Genomic DNA, 19,512 nt, shown 5'->3' with positions numbered 1-19,512 from the left:
ACAAAACTTCACTACATTTTGTAATTCAGATTACATTACATTACAAGTTTAAAAGTGAAACAAATAAAATAATCTGCCTTGTAATGTAATCAGGATTACATTACAAGGCAGATTACGCCCTACTAAACGCAGTCTAACTGTGCAGTTAGATTAAATTTATATCAGGAGGAATGAAATAAGAAAAATGAAACTGCAAGAGGCGTTTAGAATTTCAATAAAAGTTCGCGATAAATAATTTTTTAATCAAATTCTGGGCCAAGACCAAGCTTACCTTCTTTTAGTCTCTTGGCCCGGCCCATATATCTTGTAAGTAGAGGAACCCTAATTATATTCCTCTCCGACTCTTCACTTTCCTCTCTCTCGACTCCATCCGGATTAGGTAGGGGTCGTTGTTACTCCCTCCCGCGACGAATCCGTGCTTGTCTGCTTGTCAGAGCTCGGCTCTCTGATCTCTGATTTCAACGCGATTTTATTCTCATCCTCCGGCGATCTAGCGTTTTGGTATATCAGATCTTTCTATGCCATCATCTTTTTGTTTATTTATTTACCAATTGTTTTATTCTTGATATGCAACTATGCACCCTGGATATCTTGTATTCGGTCTTAACTATAGAAGCTTGATCGGGTGTGGATCTAAGCTAGCATAAAATATAGAGTTTTGTTTGCTTCCCTAGTATGAATGCGAGCTGCTACTGGTGGCCTGCGATTTATTTTGTCTCGTTATGGTGTTCAGTTTTATTTTCTCTTATTAGGTAGAACGCTGTTAGGTTATCATGTGACTGATAGAAACTGCTTTTTGGGGTGAACTATTAGTTTCTCTCGCTAGGATGTAATAACCCATCCCAAATAGTCGCGAGACAGAGATTGTTTTTATACAACTAGATAAACATGATGTATGCCCTCTTATTTAGCTATCTAAAACCCTTGTTGGTTTCTTCAACCTTCATGTCAATTATTTTTTTCTGTGACAGTCAATGTATTGACATCTTTGCGTTTTCTAGTTTTGCTGTAGTTAAATATTGGCAATCAATATTTTTCTAATTTTTTCGGATTTAAATATGTCTAATCTTCAATCCACCATAATACGCAAAATGACTCCAGTAGATCCTACTTTGCACTCTGAATTGGCTTTAACCTCATCCATGTTTTATTTTGACCATATATTTGTGGTTTTTTTGGTGGTGTCTATTAAACATATGAAACAACTCTCTTGTTTTCATAAATGGAAAGATAAAATGTAAAACATTCTCCTCATTTCTGTGTAGGATTTGATGATTTATATTCAATGTTAAAAGATGTTTGTTAATTTTATCTGATGTACTTTTTCTCTTGGTTTTCCGGTATATTGTTGTTTCCTCTATCTCTCTTAGACTCTGTAATCTTTGTTGATTTAGTGTCATTGGTTTCTGTTTCCTGCTTATCTGGATTTTGATAAGGTTCTATTGAGTTTTCCTCAACTGGTGCTACTTCCCTTTATATTTTATTCTGTAGATATGGCTGGATTGACACCAGAAGGATCGCAGTTTGATGCTCGTCAATATGATGCAAAAATGAGTGAACTGTAATTTGTTGCTTTTCAGTGGATCCTTTTTTCCCCATTGTTTTGACAACCCTTTTTGTTTTCTGTTTTTCCTGAATATGACACTGTGCGTGTCTATTCACTTTTTGGTGCTACTAATAACACTGTCTTGTTTTGCAATTCCCTTTGGTTGCTACAGGCTAAATACTGATGGGCAGGAATTCTTCACAACGTATGATGAGGTCTATGAAAGCTTTGATGATATGGGTCTTCAGGAGAATCTTCTTAGAGGCATTTATGCCTATGGTATGGCAACAGAACAATAGTTTTCACTTATTCACTTATTTTGCAGACTTGATTGAAGATAACTGCTTTACTTTCTAGGTTTTGAGAAGCCCTCTGCAATTCAGCAAAGAGGCATAGTCCCCTTCTGCAAGGGACTTGATGTTATCCAGCAAGCACAATCTGGAACTGGGAAAACTGCCACTTTTTGTTCTGGAATTTTGCAGCAGCTTGATTATGGTTTGGTTCAATGTCAAGCTTTGGTTCTTGCTCCAACTAGAGAACTGGCCCAGCAAATTGAAAAGGTCATGCGAGCACTTGGTGACTATCTTGGTGTAAAAGTTCATGCTTGTGTTGGAGGAACAAGTGTTCGTGAGGATCAGCGGATACTTTCAAGTGGGGTCCATGTTGTGGTTGGCACTCCAGGTCGTGTCTTTGATATGTTGAGAAGGCAATCTCTTCGCCCTGATTATATCAGAATGTTTGTCTTGGACGAGGCAGATGAAATGCTTTCACGTGGTTTCAAGGATCAGGTTCCTTACTCATTTCTATTTTTCTTTCATCGTGAGACAAAACTTGTTCCGTTTTAGATTTCATCCTTGTTGAATAATTTTGCTTGTTTTATGAATCTACTCTTCTTGTTTAGCTTGCTCTTAACACACATCTTTTAGTTAGTCATTAGTGATATGGAGAACACATCAGTTATAAATCATTCTAAATGAATTCCAAGGGTTGAAATTTGCTCTGAGTCAACACACAAGGTGTGCTGTTCAGGATGCTAGGTGATAGTGTCAATGGTTGTGCCAAGCATCAACCTTAAGAGAACAAGGTGAAGGAAGAGGAGAAAGAGGCAGAGGAGAACAAGGAGTTGTACCTTGCTGAACCCTTTTGTGTCAAGGTAGCTTTGGAACCCTTAGGGAAGCTTTACCTTCTTCAGGCTACCTTGCTAAAGCCTTGTCAGGCCAAGACGTTCTCAGGAAGCCTTGCCTAAGCCTCATATAAGTCGCAACACATCAAAATTGTCTCAGGAAGCCTTGCAGAAGCTTCACTGTTGTTGGGATTGTCTTGTGAAGACAACTCGCTCTTGTCGCAATCCCCCGCCCCCGTCCCCGTCCCCGTCGAGAGAACTAAGCCTGGCTAACGTATCTAAATGTTAAGGACCAAGTACCATGTGCCATTATAATTTATAGATGTGGCTTTTCTACATCTTTGGCTAATGTGTTGTACATATAGTGTTCTATTAGGCTAAAATAAACAAATACATATAGCTGACTACAAGGCTCAAGTAAACAAATCTTGAGGTGCTTTAGGGTCTACAAGTTCATCAGAAAGTGTATACCTCATCATACAGGATGGTGATCTTTGACTGAGATTATTTTTTATTATTTTATCCTTGTATTGATGCACACTTTATCTCCTTTACTTTTTTATTAATTATATGACATTACAATAATCCATATTTACTACTTTCCTAGGAAACAATATGGTTTTTGGATTATCTAAAAGATGTGGAAACAATTGTAGCTGATGATTTATTGCACTATATATTCTGCATATGCTTTCATCTGTGACTTTGTTGTAAATAATGATTGGAAACTTTGTTTGGAGCTTTTTTATAATGTGGTCTCTTCTTTCTACTTTTTTAAAAATAATTGTTTAAAGCTGATGATATGCTTTTTGTCTTGTAGTTTTTTTTTCCTGAATTATGATTAACTTTTCATTCAAATTGAAGAAATTTTCTGCTTAATCGCGATGATACTTATTTTTTTGTTGCAGATATACGATATCTTCCAACTACTTCCTTCAAAAATCCAGGTTGGTGTCTTTTCTGCCACAATGCCACCTGAGGCCCTGGAGATTACCAGGAAGTTCATGGATAAACCTGTTAGGATTCTCGTGAAGCGAGATGAACTTACCCTGGAAGGTATAAAGCAATTCTATGTGAATGTTGAAAAGGATGACTGGAAACTTGATACACTATGCGACCTGTACGAGACATTAGCCATCACTCAAAGCGTCATCTTTGTTAATACCCGACGAAAGGTGGACTGGCTCACTGATCAAATGAGGGGCAGGGATCATACTGTCTCAGCCACACATGGTGATATGGATCAAAACACCAGGGACATTATCATGCGTGAATTCAGATCTGGCTCCTCAAGAGTTCTCATCACTACCGATCTCCTTGCCCGTGGTATTGACGTCCAGCAAGTCTCCCTGGTCATAAATTATGATTTGCCAACTCAGCCAGAGAACTACCTCCACAGGATTGGACGTAGTGGACGGTTTGGTAGAAAGGGTGTTGCGATAAATTTTGTTTCCCATGATGATGAGAGGATGTTGTTTGATATCCAAAAGTTCTACAACGTGGTCATAGAAGAGCTGCCTTCCAACGTGGCTGATCTTATCTGAGTAGGTTGTTTTGTATTGTTGGGTATTTATGCGCCACTTTCAGGCCTCGTTTTATTAAGTAATCATTAAGCATAACTGTTCAGTGGAAAGTGTTGGACCCTTCTCTATATGAATTTGAAACAAGTTATTGGCATGTCTTACCGCAAATCTTTGAAGCTTTTTTATCAGTCTTGTAAGACCTATTGAGAATTCTGTTTATGCTTTTTTGAATAATTTTTAGTGGAAGCTTTTTGCAATCACTCTGTATGTGCCACATTGGAGAGTATCTACTTTTTGGGTGTATGTGTTATCCATGTTGATGAAATTGTGCTAGGATTTATCCTGTATACACCAGCATACCAGATTAACTTAATTAATTAGTTGGTCAAAAAAATTAACAATTATACCTTCTAATCCCCATTTTAATGCAAGGTTTCTTGTGCAAAACATTTGATTTTTTTGTAAATTCGAAGTTTTTTTTCAAAGATAAAGAATTAGGTGTGTTTTTTATTTTTGAATTACTAGAGTGTCCTATCTAATTCTCATGTCAAATTAAATCGGTGTAGATTTATATGTTTATTTCAATCAAAATCGTTATATAACTTATAAAAAATATAATTGTTAAAAAAAAACAGTAAAGCCATGTAAATTTTAAAAATGTTATATCCTACTATTTAATTAAAAATTTAGATATTTAATAACTAATTTTAGTAAGTGTAAAATTTAAAATCTAGATATTTAATAACTAATTTTTTGTGAAGTGTAAAATTTAATTATGTTAATATTTTTTTAAATATATTAAAAATATTTTTAAATTTTATTAGTAATTTTTTCTGATTATTTTTTATATAAAACATATGTACTACTGTCATGGTTCTATTTAGTCGTACATAGTAGGATTAGCAACATCACGAGCGGAGAAACTTCTATAAATATATTGGGCCGACGACGTTAGAAAGTATATATTTCTTGACCTTTTGGCTAAGATTAAGTATAAAATTTATTTTTATTAGTTTAATATCTAATATAAAAAATTGAATTAATTTTTATGAAGAAGAGTCTATTGCAATACCTTCCTGTTGGGTTCTCAAGCGTCATCTTTACGTTACACTACTGCATGGGCCTAACACACTCTTATCAAGTCTAGTTTATAAGAGCACTAATTTATGTATATTCATGTATTATATTACACAAGTACACGATGGTTAGTAAATATAAAGAATTTAAAAATATCTTTTTTTAACTCCCCAGTCATAACTTAAACTTTGCATGCAGTCCCATATCCTAAAAACTTTATTTCCACTCTCTAACCAAACATAATAGATATCAATTTACCTAATTGTCCCTTATATCTTTTAGGTAATTCAGCACATTAAATTAGAACATAGTATATTTTCTATCAAATTGAGCACAACTTTGTTTCTACCTCAATTGAATAAAAAATATACTAGATTTCTTTAAATAGTGCTCAATTGGATGGAAAATATACTATTTTTTTTAAAATTGTGTTGAATTTAGGAGAAATTATATTTATACTTAATTTGATAGAAAATATACTTGATTCTAATTTAAAGTACTAAATTTAAGATAAATTATACTATTTTTGGACTTTTTGTATCTAAAAAATATAAAGGACAATTAGATTGCAAATGTTTACAGGAGATAATTGAAGCAAACAAAATTTTACATATGAGTAGAAATAAAGTATTGTGGAGATGGGGACACATGCAAAGTTGAAGTTATTGTTTGAGATTTTCCCCCAATTTACTCTTATTTTTTTTCTTATTTATTTTAACAATAAAATCTAAATAATATAAATTTTAAGAGTTTTAATTTTTTTTTTAAAAAAAGTAAAATACCAAATAAAAATATGATAAGTGATAGTTTGATCAGGATTATTAAATATTAAATTTAAATAAACGAATACATTTTTAGTGTTAGATTTCATGTATATACTTTGTAATTTAATTATATAATAAATTTAACTAAAGGTATTAGATAGCCATTTGAATGAAATTGTAGGTACATTCTAGATATTTTTAAATTGACTAAAAGACTTTTAAAAAAATTATGTAATAATTCTGAACTATTTTTAGTTAATTTTTAAATCTGAACAAGAGTTGAGTCTTTACTTTTATCTGTAAAAAGTTCTAATCCAAGTTATTAAATAAATTTAATATTTTTAAATAAAAAACGATATCATTAATTTTGATCAAAATGCTTAGGGGTGTCAAAAATGAACCCGACCCGACGACCCAACCCGAGTCGACCCGAAAAAAATCAGGTTCGGGTTGGGCATTTTCGGGTTCGGGTCGGGTTCGGGTTGGAGGGTTGGAGGGTTAAATATTTTCGGGTTGGGTCGGGTCGGGTTCGGGTTGACCCGGGTTGACTTAAATATAGGGTTTTGTGGGGTTTTTTGGGGTTAAATCAAATTTTATTTTAAAAATTTAGATGTTTTTATGTATATTAATATCATGTTTGTATGATAATGATGGAGTATTGAGATAAAAGTGAAGAATTATAGGGAAAATATCCCAAAAAAGTCGTTTTGAATCGGATTTTCGGGTTATATGGGTCGGGTTCGGGTTGATCGGGTTGGTCGGGTTCGGGTTCGGGTTTAGGTGTTTTGGGTTGAAGTCGGGTTCGGGTCGGGTTCGGGTTGGGTTAAAAAAAATAAAAAAAAATCCAACCCGACCCAACCCGACCCGACCCACCCGAATTGACACCCCTAAAAATGCTTACTTTTTAATTTATATTTTATTTATTAAAAATTATAAAGTTAAAGAACTTAAACACTCTATATTTATTTTTTTTATTTAATATAATATATATATATGTAAATATTAAATTAAATTTGTCACTAATCTAGAAATCTAAATATGAAATTAGTAAATTTTTGTCTAGATAAAAAGTAATTTTTTATCTAGTATAGGTAAACGTTGAACTATAATGAAAAAAGTAATTGTTGAAATATATTAAAAAAATGGAAATGATAACTTCTGAATATTTAAAAATGTTTGTACTAGGTGTTATTAATTTTTTTTATAATTACATTATAGTGCTTTACAACTGTTTAAGAATTTCAAAGATTTTTCAGTAATTTTTTTAAAGGCGCGCACCCAAAATTCCAGATTTTCCAAAAGACACACTGATTTTAGAATTTTCAAAAAGCATATCTAATTTTCATTTTACCCCTCTACAAAACTTTCCATTTCCTATCTACTCTTCCCTCTTCTATTAAATTAAACTTTAATAAATAATCCTCTAAATTTATTTTATTTTTATTTTTAATTTTATAACTTTAATAAAAATTAAAAAATATAAAAGAAAGTTAATAAAAAAAATAAAAAATAATTTTTTAATATCTTCTAATTTTTAATATCTAATTATAAAAGAATTTTAAAAAATTAAATTAAATCAACCACGAGAGCTAATTTTTATTAATAAAAATATTTTTTTTAAAAAAAGTTTTGGTACTCATTTTTAAAAACTAACACCGCAACTTAAATATCATAATCATTTTGGTCTTGATTTTTCAAATTTAACCAGAACCACAGTGGTTATAGTGTTTAAAAAATAGTACCAAACAAGCATATCACAGTTGATAGGGTTTGTTTCTGGAGGTCATAACTTTTAATTTGGATATCAAAATGAAATGTTCTACATGTCAAATCAAAACTCGTTCAGAGATCTACATTATTATACGGTGGAACCCATAACATCTAAGGTTTAGAGCCTAAAAACATCATTTAAAATATTGTCAAAGGCTCCAAATAATTTCATCATTGTTTTGACATTTAACACATACACAACTTATCATAGGGATGCCAAAACCAAGCATGGACACCATAACTATCTTCACTGTACTATCCTCTTCCATTACATGTCAACTTTTTAAAAATTCAAATCTCCTAAGTCTATCAATAGATTTCTGTCAAAACTCATTGATGAATTTAGAAAGTTCCAATCAGACTCATCTAAGTGCTACAGGTTTCTAAAGTGCTCCGGATGCTATATGTGCTCAGAGATATTAGCTTGATGTCATTAACAAGAGTGATAAAAAAGTTTTCAATATTTATAACTTTAAGACAATTAACACAATCACATAAGTTATCATATGGATGTCAGAACCATGCATGGGCATTATAAATATCTTCGTTGTACTACCTTCTTCTAGTACATGTCAATTTTTCAGAAATCCAAATCCCCTAAGTTCATCAATGAATTTTAGTCAAAACTCATTGATGGACCTAGAGAACTATAATCAAACTCATTCCAAGTGTTATAAATTTCTAAAGTACCCTGGAATCTATATACCCATATATATCAGCTTGAAGTATTAGCAATAGTGATCAGAATGTTTTCAAAGTTTATGACTTTAAAGTAATTGACACATACAAATGACTTATCATAGGGATGTTAAAAGTATATATGGACACCATAAATACTTTCACTGCACTACCCTCTTCCATTACATGTCAACTTTTTATAAATCTAAATCTCCTAGGTCCATAAATGAGTTTCGATCAAAAGTCATTGATGGACTTAAAGAGTTCTAATCAAACTCATTCCAAGTGCTATAGATTTTTGAAGTGTTATGAAATCTATATGTGCCCCTAGATATCAGTTTGAAGTCATTAATAGTAGTGATTAGAAAAAAAAATTATAGTTTATGACTTTAAGGCAATTGACATATATACATAACTTATCGTATGGATGCCAAAACCTAGCATGGACACCATAATTTATTGTAGGGTGAAGTAAAGATATTTATGATATCCATACCTGATTCTAACATCTTTACAACAAGTTATGTATATGTGTCAATTGTCTTAAAGTTATAAACATTGAAAATATTCTGATCACTATAAGCTAATATCTCTAGGCAAATATAGACTCTAGGCACTTCAAAAACCTATAGTACTTGGAATGGTTTCTATCAAAGCTCTTTAGGTCAATTAATATATTTTGATTGAACCTTATTAATGGACCTAGAGAATTTAGATTTCTAAAAAATTGACATGTAATGAAAGAGGATAGTGTAATGAAGGTATTTACGGTGTACATGTTTGGTTTTGACATCCCTACGATAAGTCATGTGTAAGTGTCAATTATCATAAAGTTATAAACTTTGAAAACCTTTTGATCATTGCTATTAATGACTTTAAGATGATATCTTTGGGTACATATAGACTCTGGGGTACTTCAGAAACCTATAACACTTAGAATAATGGATTCAATCAAAGCTCTCTAGGTCTATCAATGAGTTTTGATCGAAATCCATTGATGGACCTAGAGAATTTGGATTTCTAAAAATTTAACATGTTATGGAAGAGGGTAGTACAATGAAGGTATTTATGATGTCAATTTGTGGTTCAGACATCTCTAAGATAAGTTATATGTATGTGTAAATTGTTTAAAGTCATAAACTTTGAAAACCTTCTGATCATTATTGTTAAAGACTTCAAGCTGATATCTCTAGGCATGTATAGACTCTAGGGCACTTCAGAAACCTATAGCACTTGAATGGGTCTGATCAGAGTTCTCTAGTTTCATCAATAGATTTTGATCGAAATCCATTGATGGACTTAGAAGATTTAGATTTCTAAAAAGTTGACATATAATGGAAAAGAGTAGTGTAATGAAGGGATTTATAGTGTCCATGCCTAATCTAATATCTCTACGATAAGTTATGTGTATGTGTCAATTGCCTTAAAGTTATAAACTTTGAAAATCTTCTGATCACTATTGTTAATGACTTCAAGCTGATATCTCTAGGCACATATAAACTTTGGGGCACTTTAGAAGCTTGTAGTACTTAGAATGAGTTTGATCGGAGCTCTCTAGATCCATCAATAGGTTTTGATCAAAACTCATTGATAGACCTAAGAAATTTAGATTTATGAAAAGTTGACATGTAATGGAATAGGGTAGTGTAGTAAATGTATTTATGGTGTCCACATCCGGTGTTGACATCCCTACAATAACTTATGTGTATATGTTAATTGTCTTAAAACCATAAACTCAAAATCTTCTGATCATTACTGTTAATAACTTCAAGTTGATATCTCTAGACACATATAAACTCTAGGACACCTCAGAAACCTGTAGCATTTAAAATGGATCCGATCGGAGTTCTCTAGGTCCATCAATGATTTTTAACCAAAACTCATTGATGGATTTAGGAGATTTAGATTTTTGAAAAGTTGACATGTAATGGAAGATGATAATGAGTGAATGTATTATGGTGTCCATGCCTAGTTTTGACATCTCTAGGATAAGTTATGTGTATGTTTCAAATGCCAAAACAATGATAAAACTATTCGGAGTCTCCGAAAAGGTTTTATATGATAATTTTTGGGGTCAAAACATAGTTCTTCATAAGTTTTATTTCATAACAAATATAGATATCTAAACAAACTTTGATTTGACATATAAAACATTTTGTTCTAATATCTGATATTAAAAACGAGCACTCTAGTGGTGTTGTTTTTTAAAATCAGCACCAAAGTAATTTTTATATTTTAAAATTATTTTTATTAATAAAATTGTTCTCTTTATTATTTTTTTATTTTATAATTTGATATTAAAAATTAAAATAACCCCCTATAGTACCCCCTTATAATATCCCCATGTCATATAGAGGAAGATTCGACAGGAGCACAAGTAGTAAGCGCATGGTGGGGTGTCTGCGCGTGATGAAATCCCTAGTGATCCTGTCTATCAATGCTGATGAGTGACTCATCGGTGAGTTGGCTTTGTTGGCAACTTAATCACCAATCACTTTATGACATGATGTGCGTAGATTATATATACTTTTATGCATATTTTAACATGCATTCACTTGCTTTCTTTGCGTATGTTCTATGAATTTTCACCCCTCTTTATTATATTTTTAGCATAATTATTCTCTTTGTCAGAGATCTGTTCTTGTTTGATTTTCTATTGACAGGATGCATTTTCGGAGCGAAAATAGTGTTGAAATGTGTTTCAGAGAGATAAAAGAAAAAGAGCAGAGCCCAGTCGTCTGGTTTCGCACGACTGTGGCTCTTCACCCATGGACAGGCAAAGCATGGTCGTGCTAAAGGGCATGGTCGTGCCACTCAACCAAAGAAGAGCAAGCTTCGGTTGTGTGGTTTCACACGGTCGTGCCAAACTGTTACGCAACCGCAAGTGCATGGTTTCGTCGTCAGTAATAAAAAGATATCGTATCCATAAGGGTTGTTGATTAAGCACTAGTTAACTTCGCACGATAAATTATCTAGACAAACATAAAATTGGTGAGAAAAGAAAGTAAGAGAAAGAGAAAAGGGAAGAGAGAGAATGGATCTTAAGAGAGGTTGCGCTAAGTGAATATAAAAGATGATAGATTCTAGGATTTCGATTTCCTTGTAATGCTAGATGATGTTGTATAGATTGCTTAGTTCCTATCCTTTATGTTCATGCTCTTGTAGGAAGTTAGATGCATTACCGACTCTCCCTTGCAGTGGATAATTCAGCATGATCTCATACTCCATATCCTATGCTACTAAATGGAAGTAATTCCTATGAAGTCCGTTAGCGGGGCAGCCCTGTCATGACACCCCTCGGTCATACAACATAGAAACACACTAACACACAATAACATAGAAATAGAAATAGTGATTATGCCTGATCCCCTACTTCCTTGTGGAGATTTGCTTCTCCTTTCAAGGTGATACCCTAGACGTCCGTTAGCGAGGCGCCCTGTTACGACGCCCCTCGATCATACGATCTAGGGTATCCCCCCTACGGGATTAATAATTCTACACAACTATTTGATAAAACATGGAAAAGATATATATAAGCATTCACACACATCATCATCATCATCAAACATGAACAAGGCATTAACAAGTCATTAAATAGAAACATGGCAAATCCACATAGTTTTGCATCTTCATCACATTACAAATACTTCCTACATCCTAGATCTAGAGATCTACTCCATTGCAAAGGAAGAAAAATCCCAAAACATAAAATAAAGCATACTTACAACCCTATATGTGAGGAGAAGGGGAAGAAGAGATGTTTGTCGATATTTCTGATATCTTGGGGATGCCTCCTTGCTCCAGAGATGGACGGATCGTGAATGGATGGAGGTGAATGAAGCTCTAGGATTTTTCTCTAAGGGAAGAACCCTTCCCCAAGGAGAGGGACAAAGTCCCAAACCCAAGATGAGTCAAAGAATGAGGATCTTGACCCTTTTATACCTCCTCCAAATTGCCCAAGAAAATCAGGATTATAGGGGTCTGGTAAACCAGATTTTTCACCAATTAAACTAAGTTTTCTCATAATTCACCCTGAACCAAAGTTGTAGCTCTTGCAATTATCTACAATCTGATAATTTGATCGAGCCATGACTCAGTTATGGTAGTTCAAATTTTGGTCTACAGTCTGGGCGGAAGTCTAGATGAACCCGCGGTTGGGAGGCACGACCGTGCTATTTAGCACAAGAAGACGGTGCTATCTCTCTGTTGGATCTGAAGCAAAGTTGTATATCTTGAAGTCAGCTACGTTTCAGTATAAAGAACATCTTGAAACTCCAATGGAGCACAAAGTTATGGATGTTTTATGATCGGTCTACAATCTACCCAGAATTCAGAACAGCTCTGTTTTGGCGTAGCACAGCCCGTGCTCTTCGTCACACAGCCGTGTGGAAGCCACACAACCTCACACGGCTTCCTCTTGGGTTGAGTCACATGGCCGTGTGGATCACATGGCCATGACCTTCTTCTCCTCTGCCAAAGTCACACGACCGTGTGGATTCACACGGTCGTAGCCTTCCTCGCCATGTGCTGCTTGGGGGGGGGGGGGGGGGCTGACACGGTCGTGGCTTGATTTGCTTGGGATGGCTACACACAAATGTGGCCTACACGACCCCAACCTGATTTCTTCCAATGTTGCTCTCGTGTGCGTTTTATCTCCATTTTTGCTCCAAATAGCGTCTTATTAATCAAAATAAGCAAAGAGTAGATCTCCGGATAGAATATAATGGAAGTATAACATTATAATGAAATATGGTGCAATAAACATAGATTATGCTAATGAAATGCAAGTAGATATGCATCCAAACATGCATAAAAATGTATATAATCTATGCACATCACAAACTTCTAGAGGCGAAGCAAGGGCGAGTCATGCCTAAAGGCACAATCATGCCAAATTTCCAAAGGCAATCCAGGGTATAGTTGTGTGATTCCAGTAGAGCGGCTTCATACTCTGGCCTTGCCAATTGGTATAGCTGTGTCATTTCAATAGAGCATTTTCAAGCTCTGGCCATGCCAAAAGGCACGACTAATGAATACTCTTTAGATTTACTAATTTCCTGTTCATATGACATGTCTATGTCTTGTATTCATTTGATCTTATGTGTGTGTGATGATTTTATGCTTAGATCTCATGTTTGATAGAATGATTGTATTATGTTGTCCATCCCGTAGGGGGAATACTCTAGATTATATGACTAGGGAGCCCTAGTGATAGGGATATCCCTTTAACCGAACATTTAGAGTATTGCCTTGAAAGGGAGGATAATTCTCTAAAAGGAAATATGGAATTAGGCTTACTACTTATTTCTATATCTATGTTATCAAGTTTTTAGTGCATCCTTGTGAATATATGTCCGGGGGTGCCCTAGTAACAAGGGTATCTCTTTAACCGAACTTCCTAGGGACTACTTCTGTTCGGTAGCATTTGATACAAATAGAAATAGCATCAGAATTGAATTAAACTTCTTACATGTGTATAGGGATAGAGGATAGGTATTAGGTGTTTCTTAATACATTGTCTAGCATCACAATGAAACCGAGCTCCTAGAACGCTTTCCTCAACCAAATTTTCTCAACCAAACTCTCTTTACTTTCTCTCAACTTATTTCTCTATACTTTAAGTGCATAGATTCTCAACTCCCAATCATTTAGCTAATTCATTATGATTGATCTCTAGTTCTTATATCCAGTCTTTGTAGGTTAGATATCTTTTATTACTTAACGATAACTATATACTTGTGGATTGTACACATCAAGTTTTTACCGCTATTGCCAAGGACTGTCCATATAACATTAGTAGATAAACACTAGAGTTAGTCTAAACTTTATTTTTACTTTTTCTTTTTGTAAATATTTTTTGTCATTTTCATTCTTCATTTACTTTGCATTTATTTCTTATTTCTATTTCTATAATTTCTTTCCTGCACTTTAATCCCACAATTTGTATCTTGCATTATGAATTCTTGCTTTTAAGATTTGCACTTTTAGATTAGCAAATTAACCGGTTGATTCTGTCTAAAATCTGTAGCTGAGCATTGGCTCCGATGAATAATGACGATGACCTCCGATGAAGATGAACTTCGAAAATCTGAAAAAAAAACTCCTCAACGCTCCTACGTACAGTGAGACGAGCCAACAAAGCGTTAGTGACCTAAGACCAAGATGGGGATCCCTGGCTAGGCCCTCCGACGCTGAAGTCAGTTCCTCTCATATATGGAAAAAGAAGAAGAAGAACAATAACTGAAGTGGAGCAGAGTTTAGATGCTAGAACTTGCGTACCTTGCAAATAGAGAGGACTCCCCTTTTTATACTACCTCACGTGACCTCCATAGTCGTGAAGTGGTCCCCGATTCGTTAGGGTTTGTTAGGAGATGAAGTCATCTTCTATACTTCATGTAATAATCCTTTAAGGAATCTTTTCTGTACCCCAAATGTACCCGTTTTGTTGTTTATGATTTGTATTTATAATGGGGGCACGTCATTATAACTGAAGAAGCTTCTAGAAGATATTTCCCGTCAAATATTCTGTTAAGAATGTCTTGGCCGGTCGTTTAAACTGGTCGTATATACTGTTAAGAATGTCTTCTATTGAATGTGTCTTGGTTGGTCGTTCAAGCCGGCAGTATATACTGTTGAGAATGTCTCCTGTTGAATATGTCTCGGTCGGTCGTTCAAGCTGGCCGTGTCTTAGGAATACCTTCTGTTGAACATGTCTTTATGCTCGGGCGGGGCTTTGCCCGGCCGAGCATATATGAGCACGTGGGTGCTCACTCGGCCTGTGGTTGGTCGGTAATATACAGAGAGTCATATATAAGGTCAAATGTCTTTATTCTCGGGCGTGCTTTACCCGGCCGAGCATATATGAGCATGTAGGCGCTTGCTCGGTCTGCGATCGGCCGGTAATATGCGGAGAATCATATATAAGGCCAAAATACCTTTATGCTCGGGCGGGGCTTGCCCAACCGAGCATATGTGGGCATGTGGGTGTTCGCTCGACCTGCGGTCGACTGATAATATGCTGAAAATCATATATAAAGCTAAATGCCTTTATGCTCGAGCGGACTTTGCCTGACCGAGCATATATGAGCACGTGGGTGCTCGCTCGGTCTGCGGTTGGCCGGTAATATGCGGAGAATTATATATAATGCTAAATGCCTTTAGGCTCGGGCGGGCTTTGCCCGGCCGAGCATATATTAGCACGTGGGTGCTCGCTCAGCCTGCGGTCGGCCGGTAATGTGCGGAGAATCATACATAAGGCCAAATGCCTTTATGCTCGAGCGGACTTTACCTGGCTGAGCATATATGAGCACGTGCGCGCTCGCTCGGTCTGCGGTCGGCCGGTAATATGTGGAGAATCATATATAAGGCCAAAATACCTTTATGCTCGGACGGACCTTGTCCGACTTAGCATATGTGGGAGCGTGGGTGCTCGCTCGGCCTACAGTCGGCCGATAATATGCTGAAAATCATATATAAGGCTAAATATCTTTATGCCCGGGCGAGCTTTGCCCGACCTAGCATATATAAGCACGTGGGTGCTTGCTCGTCCTGCGGTCAACCGGTAATATGCAGAGAATTATATATAAGGCTAAATACCTTCATGCTCGAGCGGGCTTTGCCCGACCGAGCATATATGAGCACGTGGGTGCTCGCTCGGCCTGCGGTCGGTCGTTAATATGCGGAGAATCATATATAAGGCCAAATGCCTTTATACTCAGGCGGACTTTACCCGCCCGAGCATATATGAACACATGAGCGCTCGCTCGGCCTGCGGTCAGTCGACAATATGTTGAGAATCTTATATAAGACTAAATGTCTTTATACTTGGGCAGACTTTGCCGTGTCGAGCATGTATGAGCACGGGGATGCTCACTCGGCCTGCGATCGGCCAACAATATGCTGAGAATCTTATATAAAGCTAAATGTTTTTATGCTCGGGCAGACTTTTCCCGGCCGAGCATGTATAAGCACATGGGTGCTCGCTCGACCTTTATTCGACTAGCTATATACCTTTCCTATCTCTCCTAACCTAAACCCCTCCTTCACTCGCTCGACCGATCTATTATAACCCGTATCACTAGCCTCCCCTTCAAGTCTAGTCGAAGGAGGTGTAGCCAACTGACTGGACTTAAGTCTATTTCTATCTCTTTTAATATCTACTATAGTGATCCCGTGACACCCTCTACAATGATCCCGTGACACCCCCAGCACATATCTTGTAACCAAGTTAAATAGATGTGTGATCCTAACTTCTGCAACATCAACATTTACTCTTTCTCACTTTACTTTCCTTTAGAGATATTATTAAGAGTCATGGCTTCGGATCTCCCCCTCTGGGATCAATTATTATCCGAGAAGGAAAAGTCTTTGGCTGAGGCTATGCAAGCCTTAGATCTACATCATTCGCATCAAAGAGAGCTAGTGATATAGTCAGTACCCATTTTGTCTGAATGGTGCAGCATGGAATCAATAACATCCTCGAGCAACTAGTGGAGAATGGAAAGCTTCCTACCGACTCCCCCTCCTAGTTATCGACTTATTGAAGATCAATGAGAACATCCTTGATAAAGATGACACTGATTTTTAAGATGTACTTATGTAGGATTCATCCTTGGTAATTGTGTAAAATACCGGAAATAGGCGGATATGAATAAGGGAATTTTCCGGAATTTTTGGACATTTTTCGGGAATTTTTCGGAGCTTGTACGGACGAGTTCACGGGGATAAAAACGGGGCCCCGAGAAAGCCTGTTTGGGCTACCCATTTAAGAGAGGAAAAGATTTATTTATTTATCTCTTTTTCCTTTTCTTATTTATTATCTTATTTCTTTTATTTCCTCTCATTCTCGCCGTTCTCTCTTATCTCCCCGACGCCGCCGAGCCTTCTCCTCCTCCTTGCCCTAACCGCCGGCCGACGGTTTCTTCTTCCCGAACGCCGGCGACCGGTTCATTGCCGGAGCCCTAGCACCGCCTGCCCGAGCCAAACTCCTCTCCTCTGCTTGCCCTAGCCACCCGACGCCACCACAGCGCGTCTGTGCCCAGTGCCGGCGCCACCGTGGACCACTCGGTGCCCTAGCCGACCCCTTCGTTTGCCGGCGATCTTCCCTGAGCCTTAGTCATCTTCTCAGCCGCGTTTTCTCCACCCGACGGCGTCGCCATCCGTAGTGCCGCCGGCCTTCTCCACCCCGTCGCTTCTGCCCTAGCCGAACCTTGAAGGTAAGGGCTATACCAAGCTGTGTTGTGGATTTGATCTGCGGAGGTGACTTCTTATTTCTTGGGTACTGATTTTCTTCCTTGTTTCTGATCTCGTCACCAGAAATTGGAGAGGCAGTGGGAAACAGTGAGGAAGGGCTCTGCTGTGCAGTGTTCCGACAGCAACAATTAGAGTTCCAGCAGCAATAAATTTAAGTTGGCAGCAACAGACCTGGTGTGGATCAACAAACACAGCTACGAGATAGGTAAGGAAATTTAGGTATTTTTGGTTTGAGGCTCAGATTTACAGAGTTATGGGTGCTGCCTAATTGATAGTATAGGGTATTTAATTGTTGTTGTGGATTTTATTTTGATCCTGTTAGTGTGGAGGATTTTTCAGCAGCAAGCAACCTTTCACTGCAGTCATTTGGATTGTGAACTGAGGTAAGGTTTAGGGTTTTACTTTGATCATGTTGTTGATGATTGATTGATAGGATTAGGTAGTTTGGAATTGATCTAATGGCAGATTGGGGATTAGGTAACTAACCCTAATTTATCGTTAGACTTTATTTAGATAAGTTGATGATTATTATTTAGGGTTTTTCCCTAAATGGTTTTAAGGATTTATTTAGCAATTCATTCGAATTTTAGCTAAATAAAAATGTATTTATTGGATACAGGATTTTGACGCGAGACGAGTATCTCGATGTCGGATTTGGACATTCCTATTGGAGGCGGGTACTTTTGACTTATGTCATTTGATATGCTTAGTAATTAAATTAACATGTTGTATTAATTGTGTTTCTTATCTGTTTCGGTTAATCACTACCCAAATCTTACATGCTTGATTGATTGATTGGTTTTGCATCTCAGGTATATTTTACCTGTTTATACATGCTTATAGGGGTAGTGATATACCATGTTTCACCATGTTCAGGACCTAGGTTTTATACCTTCTGTATACCTTTGGATTGTTTTGGATTCGTTGACCTTTGATGCATTTTTATATATATGTGGATTAGGTCAGGATATTCTTGTGGTTAGTGCCATGCACCATTTGCATGATTGCATGCTGTGCGATAGTCCGCTCCATTATTGTTGAGCACATCGCCAGTTACATGGATCTGCACACACCACCACTCATGGGTTAGTGGTCGATTCAGGCTGAGTGTGTTACAGCAGGGACTCTGTTAGGCACCGTTGGTCCGCTCATGGGTAGTGTGACACAACGTGTTATCCGGCAGGGATTCCTCCCCGTCTTTGAGTACCGGGAGTTGAGAGCATTGCGCTCCCCCATTTATGATTTGGGGTAGGAGGATAGGTGTACTCCGACAGCATCCCGTCCACTCGGTCACTCATCAGGAGTAGTGACGACAGAGTGCACAGTTGTCACAGCCCTACCCACTCGGCCTCACTATGTGTGTGAGATGATCGACTGGCGTCAGGGGTGACCAGGACGCATCATTGGCATCATATGCATGATGCATTTATTGCTTGTGTTTGTGTTTGCTGCATTTATATGCTGCATATTGTTTGGATACCTATGTTTGACATGCATACAGGATTTCCTTATCCCTCGGACTGTTTGACCTTATACTCAGGACCTGGTTAGTACAGTATTCTCCTGTTTATTTCAGATGCATTCTTATCTTTCTTATCAGGAGACTGTACGCATGATTAGTGCTAGGTGTTGTTTCTTTACTTTGCATATCAACTGTACCTGCTGAGTGTTGGACTCACCCCGCCTCCATTGTTGTTATTTTCAGGTTGATGCTGTCAGGAGGGAGTTCCAGTCGCTAGTCCCCACAGCACGTAGTGCTAATCCTCTGCTGGGTTGAGT

General features: G+C 36.8%; 1 protein-coding gene and 1 pseudogene across 1 annotated transcript; both read left to right on the top strand.

The window, feature by feature from the left end:
• Positions 1-346: 346 nt before the first annotated feature.
• Positions 347-4,452, top strand: LOC121993240 (eukaryotic initiation factor 4A-11-like). Its single transcript, XM_042547955.1, has 5 exons — positions 347-501; positions 1,492-1,561; positions 1,719-1,825; positions 1,904-2,334; positions 3,578-4,452. The coding sequence occupies exons 2-5, from the start codon at positions 1,494-1,496 to the stop codon at positions 4,211-4,213; spliced, it is 1,242 nt and encodes a 413-aa protein (XP_042403889.1). The 5' UTR covers positions 347-501; positions 1,492-1,493; the 3' UTR covers positions 4,214-4,452.
• A 704-nt stretch (positions 4,453-5,156) lies between these two features.
• LOC121993515 lies at positions 5,157-5,329 on the top strand (annotated as a pseudogene).
• The last annotated feature ends 14,183 nt before the right edge of the window (positions 5,330-19,512 follow it).

The sequence above is a fragment of the Zingiber officinale genome, chromosome 6B, assembly GCF_018446385.1.
Source record: "Zingiber officinale cultivar Zhangliang chromosome 6B, Zo_v1.1, whole genome shotgun sequence".
Lineage (NCBI taxonomy): Eukaryota > Viridiplantae > Streptophyta > Magnoliopsida > Zingiberales > Zingiberaceae > Zingiber > Zingiber officinale.
Note: the sequence above shows the minus strand (reverse complement) of the source record. Positions and strands in the feature narration are given on the sequence as shown.